Source organism: Chaetura pelagica, unplaced genomic scaffold, assembly GCF_000747805.2.
Source record: "Chaetura pelagica isolate M959 unplaced genomic scaffold, ChaPel_1.0 scaffold67, whole genome shotgun sequence".
NCBI classification, from domain to species: Eukaryota; Metazoa; Chordata; class Aves; order Apodiformes; family Apodidae; genus Chaetura; species Chaetura pelagica.
The window spans coordinates 2,444,398-2,456,276 of NW_009954107.1; the positions used below are offsets into that span (position 1 = coordinate 2,444,398).

General features: G+C 35.2%; 1 protein-coding gene across 1 annotated transcript in view; it reads right to left on the minus strand.

Annotated features, from left to right (window-relative positions):
• PCM1 (pericentriolar material 1) overlaps nt 1-11,879 on the minus strand; it is a 37,757-nt gene that overhangs the window by 12,415 nt on the left and 13,463 nt on the right. The window contains exons 12-25 of the mRNA XM_010002476.1: nt 11,123-11,277; nt 10,912-11,041; nt 10,067-10,201; nt 8,390-8,580; nt 7,656-7,853; nt 6,533-6,755; nt 6,273-6,418; nt 5,475-5,668; nt 4,755-4,932; nt 3,762-4,117; nt 3,157-3,315; nt 985-1,157; nt 770-898; nt 58-178 (exon numbers count right to left, since the gene is read on the minus strand). Of these exons, the coding sequence (XP_010000778.1) occupies nt 58-178; nt 770-898; nt 985-1,157; nt 3,157-3,315; nt 3,762-4,117; nt 4,755-4,932; nt 5,475-5,668; nt 6,273-6,418; nt 6,533-6,755; nt 7,656-7,853; nt 8,390-8,580; nt 10,067-10,201; nt 10,912-11,041; nt 11,123-11,277 (2,488 nt within the window). The remainder of the gene's footprint in view (nt 1-57; nt 179-769; nt 899-984; nt 1,158-3,156; nt 3,316-3,761; nt 4,118-4,754; nt 4,933-5,474; nt 5,669-6,272; nt 6,419-6,532; nt 6,756-7,655; nt 7,854-8,389; nt 8,581-10,066; nt 10,202-10,911; nt 11,042-11,122; nt 11,278-11,879) is intronic.

The following is an 11,879-nucleotide window of genomic DNA, read 5'->3' on the forward strand; positions in this document are numbered from 1 at the left end:
TGCAGGCACTTTAGTAGGGAGGGAATAACACAACACGATAAATCAAATCATTCTTACCAAGGTCGTCAGTGGCAAAGGGTTCAAAATTTGAAGATGTGGACATAGTACTCCCATTGTCTGCATCAATTTGTTCAGAATCTTGACATGCTTCTTTAGAAAAGTTCTTGCCAAAAGTTTCCTAAAAAACATTGAAGACTGAAAACAAAGCAGGAACGCTCCACTGTCCTCTCAGAGATGTGTCAACAAGACAGCAATTCCTTTCAGCCACATGTTGTGGTATTAAGATCTGTCACCAGTCTGCTTGACTGGGCAACAACCTTACCTTCAGGATATAAATCCATCAGGTGATTCTACCATGTTTGTTTCAAATACTTCAACTATAAATTATGTAAGAAACTGTACAGGGGCATCAGTGATTTCTTGAATACAAAAAAAGAAAAAATTCCTTGGGAATCTTGCGATCAGGACTTGCACTGAGCTTACTCACAAGGGGTTTCTGGCTCTTTTTGAGTATCAGTTTCCAATTTGTGCCCCTCTCCATATTCCTTTCCTCTCTGACACATCGCTCATTTCCAGCATCAAAAATCCTACCATATTTCATCACTTTTGCATGAAGATTCTCCTGCATTTCTTGATTTAGGGAAGTCTATGAAAGTTGGTATGAATTTTAGAAAAAATCAGTCACTAGTATGAATATTTCAGTACACAAGCATGCATGTAAATCGAAAAGATAGGAAAAGTACACTAGCTTCTGAACCTGAAAACTTACATCATCTGTAGAAGCAAGGCTTTCACTAGGAGTGAGTTCAGAATTTGATGCCATCCACATTGCAGAATTAAGTGATTTTGTGCACTTCCCTTTTTCATTGTTCTCAGATAAATATCTGGTCACTATATCCTGAAAAAGATAATAAATCTATACTGTAAAAAAAAACAAAACTGTAAGATTTGATTCACACACAAGATCAAACATTTTGTGCATACCTGCAAAGCATACAGAGCCCTTTGTCTCAAGTAATCTGTATTTAGCAGTTGAAGCTCATGGAAAAGTTCAATAAGAAAGTGGGGACGAGACTCATTTTGAGAAATAAGTGTTGCCACTTCAGAATAAATTGTGTCTCGCAAAGTTTCAAACATAGAAAGATCACTACCAGTTTCTGTAGGAAAAAAAAAAGGAACTCATTAAGTCCTTGATATGCACCCAGTTAAAAGAAAACTGTTATTAGGTACACAAATAATCTCTCAATCATTAAAGACTGCATTATATGGCTGCTTTCTAAAGCTTCCTTATTTCCTGAGGGGTAACAAAGATTTAAACATTCCTAAATAATACTTTATGCAATTCTTTATATACAAAATAAAATATAAAGCATTCGTAGGAACAATTTTCTTTATAATTCCGGACAATATCTTTAGAAAGTATTATTTATTTAAGAGAATATTACACACAAAATTGTTTTCAGAATATGTACTCAACACTGAAAATGGAGTTTTAATATATCTCAAATAAGATAGCCAATAGTCTCAAGTTTATCTAATACAAGCAGTCCACACTCTTGCAACATAAGCGAAACATTAAGAAAGCTCTGGAGATAATTTTCCCACACGTCCTCATACATGTCTAATATCACTTCTGAGGCTCAAATAAAAGCCCTTAGACTTAAGCTCTGCTAAAAATGTATTAGGAGACAATGTGTTCCCTAATAAGTCTTCAATACCTTCAAAAATAGAGGATTTTCCTTGCATCACAGTAGTTAATTCTTGCATACATATTTGGCAAGTGTTGAATGGCAAAAAAGTTAAATTGGAAAACTCAGCTTAGTTTAACAGATGCGTATTTGTTAGTATTCAAGTTATTAGCAACACAGCAAAAGTTACTGTGCAATTTTATTATCTGCAAATAGTTTACCAGTATTTTAAGCATAGCAGCAAGCTGTTTCAACCTTCAGTAAGCCACCAGAAATCGCTTCCCTCCCTCACTAATAAAATATAACAGTAGCTTTTAAGCATACTGAAAGTGTGTACTGAGATTAGGTTTCTGTTGTAATATCTGGCTATGTATTCTTTATTTGTAATTGTGACTAACCAACAAAACAATAAACACATTTTTCACAAACATAAGTCATAGTAGTTTGTATCATTGCATTTCATGCAATTTACAAGTAACTTCTCTTGCTTTGTTTACAGAGAAGGTGCTGCAATAGTACTGATTTTGAACATCTGCTAAACACCCTGAGTTATAGGACCAAACTAAGATTTTTAAAAAAGTAATAGGACATTGTTGAAGCTAAGCAGTGAATGCATTACCTGGCACTTCAATGCATGCATTTCTGTTAGACTGCTGCAGAATTCTCCTAGCATGCGCTGTAGGAAAGTGGGGATAGACAGTGATAAACACAAAAATGTGCACCAGAAATAAAGACAGGGTCTACACAAAACAGCAGAAGGAAGACTGCTTAGTCATCCAAACCACATCAAAGCTGCTTATTGTGAGAATGTGACTAATCAAAGTTTATTATATACCAATAAACAGCTCTTAGGGTGGACACAGCTACATTGACAAAGCTGTACACCATGCTACAATGACTAAAATATCTGCATGTTTTAAACGAAACAGAGGTACTAGCAGAACCTAAAAAGATACAGAAGAGAGTATTTTATGATCTAGATGCAAGAAAAGCAGTGCAGATGGCGAAAATGTAAGGGTTTATGTGATGTTATAAGACTGAATTTGAATGATATTTGACAGACCTCCTTTAAGCATGAATACAAAGAAAACGTATGCCACATAGGGTGTAATTTAAATACTAAACAAAGTTTTATCTATTGTGCAGTTACTTCCCATAAACACACCAACAAATGGGTGAGGTTTGTTGTTGGGTAGGTTTTTAGTTGTCTTACAGTAACAGGTTTGTTTCTGAATTATTTTAACCAAGTACCTAAAATACAGAAAACACCCAAAAGCAATCAAATAGCCAACTTTTTACACAATTTTGTTTTCGGCATCTTTATAAACTACAAAGTAAAATCCATACACTAAAATACATTGTTGTCATCTTGTCATAATACACTGCTTGTAAATAAGCTAGCAACTAAGCATTTAGCTCCTTTACTCAGAGGCTCAGTAAATAATCAGTGACATTCAGAAAAGAATACCTGAAGACATCTCTGTAGATCTACTGTATTTAATTATTTTTTCCAATTGTTCTCTATTCCTTTTGCTGAACACCTTTGCATGAACAACCTCTTCAGAGTGTCTGTTTTTATTGCTCTTGCAGGGTTCACACACACTAGAAGCACTTGCACTTTCATAACCTTAAGGGAAGGAATTGAATGGAAGAAATAAAAAAACAGCTTATAGAAAGTTTTACTCTAAGCATTTGTTCAAAGGTCATCTCAAAGATGCAAAACACCAAGTGCTTCCTAGCCAAAAATTTTCCCCTGTACACTGAAGCCATACAGTAGCACTATATCCTCAGTGAATGCAACAGCACTTGAACACATGGAAGATTCTTCTGGTGGCTTATTCCAAATCTCAGTGTATCTGCATCCTTTATCCATAAAAAAAATTATGTCCTAATCAGTTATTTACTGAAATACTAAAAAGCCTTATGTAGTTAGGTTATGTAAACTGAATTAATATTTCAATAATTTATTTTCACTATTATACACACCATTTCTGATGAGTAAATTCTATGGAATGTAATTATTATAATCCAAGTTGAGTTTGCAATGGTATCTCATATCACTTTACAACCTACCGGTATTTTTACTTCTGCCTTTTAGCTGAGAAGAACTCTTCCTCTTATTCTTTGGTTTGGGTGTTTTATCTTTTGATGCCAAACTTGCTTGAGCTGATGCTTTTCTAGGTTTAAATGTCTTTGTCACAGTAGTTGGGTCTACTGGATCAGGCATGCTACTAAAACTCTCCAAAGACTCTTCATCAAATTCTCTTCTCCTACTTGTATCAGACTGAATTTTATGACTGGAAGCACTGTTTTGTACTGAAACTGCAAAACCTGCTTTCAGCTGAGACTGATCAACTTTTTTCACTTCCTGGCTATCGCTAAGCCAAGTTGATCTTTTTTCCATGTCCTCTTCAGATTGTCTATGAGTCCTTCTGTCAGAAAAAAAGACCACAATATATCATAACCTAGTCTCTCAGACAAAAAACAGCTTTATCAATAACCCAACTTATCTGCCCTCATTACTTAGTCATCAGTTGAACATGGAAAAAAATAATCTAGTGAGAACCCTTTCAAGTGGAAAATGTCTGAAGAAATTCACATATATCACTAATTTCAACTTGAATATATTTATGTAGCTATTGCTGTGCTCAAATAGTAATGCAGGACAAAACATTTCGGAAAACAGCATTCATTACAATCTACTGTAGCACAGAAAAATAAAGATTCACTGACATTATATATCCTCTAGTTATTCAAACAGCTCAGTTTCAAAAAACATGGAAATGATGAAATCCTCCTCCACTTACAGAATGTATCACAAAACCACTCTAACACTATAATTAATCTTAAAATATTAATTACATAACACATTACTTAATATACAGAAAAGCAGAACGCTTGACTGGAAAAAAAAAATGTAAAAAAAATTAAACTGAAAGCTGCAAAAATAAAGATAATATTTTAATTCTATGACAATACATTCCTTAAAATAATTATGAATTACCACAAGCCCCAGAAAAGGGACGAAACATGATTAGGGGAGAATTGCACTGTGACATTAAATACCTTTGTTTCTCTGCTTCATTAGAAGAACCGCTTTCAAAAGGTTTGGGGAATGCCATATACTCAGTTTTCCCAGAAGCACTGTGATCTAGAGGATGTTGCTGCTGCTCACTGCTGTGTGGGGAAATACTGTGTGCAAAATCTCCAAAGCCAGAAGGGAATACTGGATTACAGTTAATACCTGCCAAATAAACAGAAGATACTACCTCATTTATCTCTGCGATAAAAACAAAATTTGAGACATATGCATGGCTACATAAAATGATGAAGAAAAAGTACAGTGGGGAAGTAAGCAAAAAACTGGTTTTGTCCTGAATGCATTGCAACAAACAGAATTTACTTTAAATGCATGTTTTGAACATTATTGGATACTACACATGCCACTACAATTTGATTTGCTGAAGGTATGTAAAAGCTTCAAACATTGCTCTTCACATAATGGATGAAGAACATTTAAAATGTTAACTATATGGAATGGCTATTTTTTACTATAACCAACTTCTTATTAAGAAAATCTTGCTTTCCATGCTGAAGTAAAAATATGCAATTTTTCAGAAATAACAAACTCCTGCTAGGCTAATATGGACTCATCCAACTACTGTTTAAGACCATTTCAACATAAAGAAAATGTCACAGTTTCAGCAGGTGCCATTAAGATTTTAAATAATGAGGGAACAAATTTTTTTAGGTAATTTTACTTTTTACACCTGTAATAATATTTACCTGGAGCAAAGGAAGGAAAATTAGTAAATCCTGGTACATTAAACAGGTTCACAGGCTGTGGAGGAAAGCTGAATGGACAAAAAACAGGAGATGGTGGTGGTGGTGCACTACTGCCTCTCTCTTTTCTTGATGGCTTCTCTTGACACTGCTGCTGCTCTTGCTGGTGCATAAGATCATTTAAAATTTGTTTCAACCTTGAAAAAAAGAAAAATAAGTGCTTTGGGAGAAAAAAATTCTAAGGGAAAGTTTTAAATTTATACACAAGTCATTTAAGATTCCTATTATTTAACCTGCCCCAGGTAACATATGTAGAGTATTGCTCCACTTAGCTCATGAAAAACCCCAACACACACACAACCAACCAACCAACAACCCAGAAAAACCCAACAAACCCTCAAGAAAAAGAACAACTTGTATTTAATCAAGTGAGGAAGGGGAGAGACCATGGCTGAGGAGAGACCTGCTGGACAAATAGGCAAGACCAACTGCACAAGCAATTCAAGCAGGGACTAGGAAGAGTACAGGGACACTGCTCGGTCATGCAGGTATGGGGTGAAGGAAGGCCAAGGCCTGGCTGCAGCTGAACTTGGCAAGGGATGCAAAGAATAACAAAAAGGGCTTCTACAGGTATATCAATCAGCATTGCAGGGAGGGCTGGACTAAATGATCTTTATAGGTTCCTTCCAACCCCATACATTCTATGATTCTATGATCTGTAACATTTTATTCACATAACCATGTTCTCTGTTACTGAAGCTTTTTAAATTCCACAGTCAAACAGTAATACAGCAAACAAACCTTTGGACATTATTCTGCTGCCAAGTGAGTTGAGTGTAACACTGGTTTAACTGATGCATAATAAGATGTACTTGTGAAGATGCAACATTATTTGGCATCATGCTGTAAGGGCCTGTAAGCAAAGTCTGTATAAGACAAGAGAGAGTCTGTGGAAAGAAAATGCGTAAGAATGACAAAATTACCAAAACTAGAAGCTATTGCTAGAAAGATTTAAGGGGGAAAAAAAAAAGAAAAGCAAAACAACTGCTTTTCATATTCACCTGCTGATCCTGCATCAAAGTTTGACAAATGCTGACACTAAATTCATGCTGTTTCTTCAACTGATTGATCTGCTCTTGCCATTGTTCCTTTTCTTCCACATATGAAAGTTCAGACATCCATTGAAGGTTTTCCTGACGTCGCATACTTAAATTTTGCTGTTGCTTGGCCTTAGGCAACGGACGACAATTTCCATCTGCTGAAAAAGGATGACAATTTTTCCACCTGGGTGGGGCAAAAAAAAAAAAAGGAAGAATGAGGACAAAAGCTGATATTTCAAACAACTTCTTCTAATGATATTTCCATTATTCAAGTTATGTTTCAGAAGTATGTAAACAACTCACTTGGCACAGGTAAGTTCAGCATGCCAGCTAATGACCCAGACAATTTTGTCAATCAAACACTATCCTAAATAAATGGAAAACAGCCACCCAACTGACACCTGCTGTCCAAAAAGAATTGCTACAGATATTTCTTATTCCTGTCTTTAGCATTGTCCATTACTGATACATAATATGTGCTCAGTTGAAAACAGAAGCCGCCAACATAACACACTAAGTATTAAGAGGCCCAGCTCCTGACTAGAAGGCCTGTATCTCCTAAAATTATTTTGGTATCAAACCCAGAATAAATCAACTGAAGAGATATACGTTACTTTTAACATGACATTTTCACTTAGTCACAAAAAGCTTATAGAGGAAATCCACCAGACAAGCAGGAGTTAAAAACATTCATATTAATTAAAAAATCTGACAAGACTGGCAAAAAGCCAGCAATTGAAAAGCAAAACACCAGAGTTCGTTTAATTCTCCAAATTATGTTTTGAAGAAACTGATCAGTATCACTGCAAAAATTTCACATAGGTTGTCTTTTAAGCTGATAAAAACAACATGTGCACATAAGGAGCTATTGCAACACAACTGGAAATATCAATGGAAGACATTTAATATGACTGAAAACAGAAAAATAATCAAATTAGTTATATGCATTGCAGCTACAGAGACTTGGACAAGAAATCACCACTGCACACAGCTCCCTAGTAAGCAGAAAGAAATTTAACTTTGCTGTATCTCACTCTTTAAATATATTCTGATAAGCATCAGATCATTAAGCAACGACACTAACCTTTCTTTGTTTTCTTTAACAAAATACGCATTTTCTGTTATGTTGTTACTGGGATAAACAGATAAACTATCATTTAAACTTGACACATCTTCTTCCTCTTCTTCTGCCTGACCAACTCCATCGGAGAGATAACCATCTTCATCTCCATCCTCTTCATCTAGTGCACACTGGGTAGAACCTCCCCAGGTAGCCATTGTCCTAGTGAACATTGAAGAAAAAAAATATTAAAATAAATAAATAAAAATAAGTGTTTTGGAAGGGAAGAATCTTTTTTCTTTTATGACATTATTAAAACAGTATCTTGACAAGTCTATCTTGAATTCATCAGGCTACACCAAAATTAACTTAACATTAGCTCACCAATGCAAACTGAAGCCAATATCTTTCTGATAATGGGACAATTAAATAAAACTACTTATTGTTTTGGAAAATTACTACTTTACTATTGTTATAAATGGTGCAGATATGAAGAAAAATAACACTGAGCATTTGCATTTTCCATACACTGTCGCCTCCTGAGGTGATTTTTCACCATTTGCTGAGCAGGGTACATTAAATACGCAGTTGAGAATCAACTGGCAAGCTGCCGGCTTGCTGTCACTTTAGAAGTCAACAAATTAATTTACTGCTCTGTTACATCATCACATTCAGTGCTCAAATAAAAATAGGAAGCTGCCCCATCTCACTAAACAACAGATGAGCCCACTGACTAACACAGTGACTTGTGTTCTTACTTCTCAGTCCTGCTTTGCAGTGGAGTACGCTGAGCTTCTGATCCTTCACTTTTAACAGATGCAGCAACAGTAGATACTGTTTCTGCAAGCTCTCTCCTCCGCTGATGTTCAGCCATTAAAGCTTCAAGTTGCTTTCTTCTCTGTCGCAACTCTTCTCTTAAAATCTCATGTCTTCTCATCTCAGACCATAACTGCTTGCAGCAAAAGGGAAGCTATTAGAATATAAACAATATATATATAATCTAAAGCAAGTTAAAATGCCAGTATTTGATACTATACTTACACCTTTTTGTTCAGGGATTGGTATTATACTGTAACTGAAGTTAAAAGCTACAAAATACATCCTGTATTTACAACTTATCCCAAATACTTCAAAATCTAAAGTAATTAAAAATTACAGGAAACAATTTTTTAAGAAAAATAGTGCATTTTCACTCAACACTGTTTTTATCACAGAATTTATGCACTATTAGTTAGCTCTAAGTAGCATATCAGAACCCTGGAGGTTTTTAAGGCCAGGTTGGATGAGGTTTTGTGCAACCCAGTGTAGTGGTAGGGTTCCCTGCTCATGGCAGGGGGGTTGGAGCCTGATGACGTTTAAGGTCCCTTCCAATCTTAATGATTCTGTGATTCCATGAATACTAGCCTCTGGAGAAATCTGAAAATTGTTCCAAGTATTTTTTGATAAGTAAGTAGAGAATACAATAAAAGTAATTTCTGCAACCTGCAGAAGCTTCAGATTGCAGTGTATGTTCAAACAAAATCTAGGGAAGATACGATTTACAAAGAAGAGAACATAAAAAGAAAGGTGCAAATCTAAAGAGGCCTTTATCTACCTTAAATTAGATACAGTGAAAGCATAAATGTCAAGATACTTTTACAAACACAAACAGGATAACATGCTAGAATAACTAGAGCTAAATACTTTTCCAACAAAAAAAAAAAAAACATGTCTTGATAATTAATAACCCAGCCCATCTTATAGTGTGTTAGCAATTGTATCAGCATATTCATTTTAGACAGTTTCTTTGCCGCAGGAAGAATTCAGACCTTTTATTTAGTGAAAAGATACAACGTGGCCTATAATGCTTATTGGGAAGATGGCAAAGATCTGAAATTCTCTTCTCAGAGAGCAAAAATTTGGCTTTTAATGACAACAGTACAGGCATTGTCCAATTAGCCTCACCTAAACTATTCAAGGAAAATTTATAAAAATGCTGAGGAAGTCTATTAAGGAAGGCATTTTTTGGGTATTTGTTCTGATGGCTAGTCTAGAAAAGGAAGCACTTTTCTTCACATATCACTCCACCCCTTTACACACTAGCATAATTTTCAGAAAAACTAAGGAATATCCAGATCATTAAGACATGATTTTTTGGGGGAAAGGGAAGGAAGGTGCCTAGAAGATAAACTGTTTCAAATACTGCCATCATTCTCTTAATGGATGACTTTTCTGTGGTATAGAATATGAAATGCTCACAACCCAAAATAAAAAATTAATTCAGCTTTCCTATTAATATCTGGCAACAACTGCTACACTTGGGGAAAGATCTCTTGCCAGCTCACATCACCATTTACTTCTTTCTAAAAATGAAACAAAGACGTTATACACATTTTGTTAAAATTGCTACTGCCACAATCCTCACGCCAAGTCACAGAATATCAAGTATGAAATACCTCATTGGCTACTGGTACAGATTCATCAAACTCAAGTAAAGGCTTGCCAGCTCTGTTACACTCATTCATGGCTGGGGTTGAGGTTGCTGGTGAAGTCTGCCTATTTGCTGGGCAGCTACCCAGGCCAGCTGACACCTGAAAGGGAAAGCAACATAGCTAAACTGAGTAGCTTTGTAAAACTTACCTGCTGTTAAAACCCAATACAGTTCAGGCTTTGAGATAGAAGAATTAGTATTTAATGAAAACATATTTTTGAATCAAGGATAAAACCTTATCACAAAACACACCAAGGCATCAACAAAACTTATTTTTAGGGAATATAATAATTCTATAATGCTGTAGATGCACAATTTGGATAATTTACTGCTCACTTCATAGTAAAGAAGTTTACCTTCAGATAGTATGAGAAACAGCACAGCACTGTACAGGTAAGTTTGAATACAACAAAGTATTGATCATGCTTACATGACACAATCTTCTGTTTCAAAATACCAGACCCTGCAAATTACTACTAAGAGGAGTGAAGGTGTTGTGACTAGCAGGTATGGACAGACAAATTTCAGGCTAAAAATAAGACAGAAGGTTCTTTGACTTTGAAGACCTTAAATCAAGGCTTTTGAGGAGAAGCTACAGTGAAATTAGAGCTTGGTACAGCAAGCACTGGAGAAAAAATCTACATTGACTGAGATAACCAGAGCTCTTCTCTAGTCTCAGAAGTTCAGCTGCTTACAGTATACAAGTATTACCATTTTTTATTTCCCCCTCCCCCACCCAATTCTTATATTGAAAAAAAATAGTGTAAAAGATAGTTAATGTTTTGTGGCAAAGAAATACATTCTACCTACCTGAAGGTCAGGACAAGCTTTCTGTAACACTTGAATTTTTTCCTGAATTTCAATCAGTTTTCTTCTTTCTTCTTTCAACTGCTTAAGCTCCTGTTGCTGCTGCTGAAGTTTAGCTTCATAAAACTTCTCTCTGTGTAAATAAGTTATTGACATGTTACTTGACAAGAAGTTGCCTAAAGCATGATTCTACTATCCATTGAAAAAGGCATACCTTGCTTTTTCATTTAGTCCTACATCTTTTTGCAACTTGTTGGTACTAGCTCGGACATTGTTTGGTTGTTGCTTTGTCTCTTCCATCTCACTCAAAAACAAGTCACCACCATTAGACATATTTGTGATTGATGTTTGAGGGTCTGGATCATCAACCTGAGAGAGTATCAAAAAGGCAGGTAGACTATTTTCAAGTTGATAAGCAAAATGTAACAAGTTTAATTTGTCAAACTGATTTGTCAAAACTAAATAATCTGAATAGCTTTATCTTTAGTTCAGAACATAAGCAAAGAGGTCATCATCTTCATGGCATTGTAACTTTCAGATAAGTTAATGAGTAAATGTAAATTTAGAAAGCTCACACTAAAAAATCTGCCACTATAAATGGAAGATGACTTGTCTCAAAATACTTGAATTGTATTTATGTCTTTGACTGAGTGGATAGAAACACAGGCATGACAAGAAACAATGAGGAGAGGGGAAAAGAAGAACAGAAGGAGACTCAGGTGAACAAGATTGCCTAATGTAGTTATAAAGATATGTATTACTATTAACAACTGAAAATAAACAAAAACTATTATTGAAAGTTAAACCTAAAATATTTTAGAAACAGTCTTCTACATGTCTCTCTATTCCACTTCTCTTGTTTTCATAATTTTTGTATATTCAGTTCTCAATCTAAATCGAAAATATAAAACCTGTACCCACTGGTTATTTGGTTTTCCAACATTACTATTCTTAGTACAGAACCTGCTGAA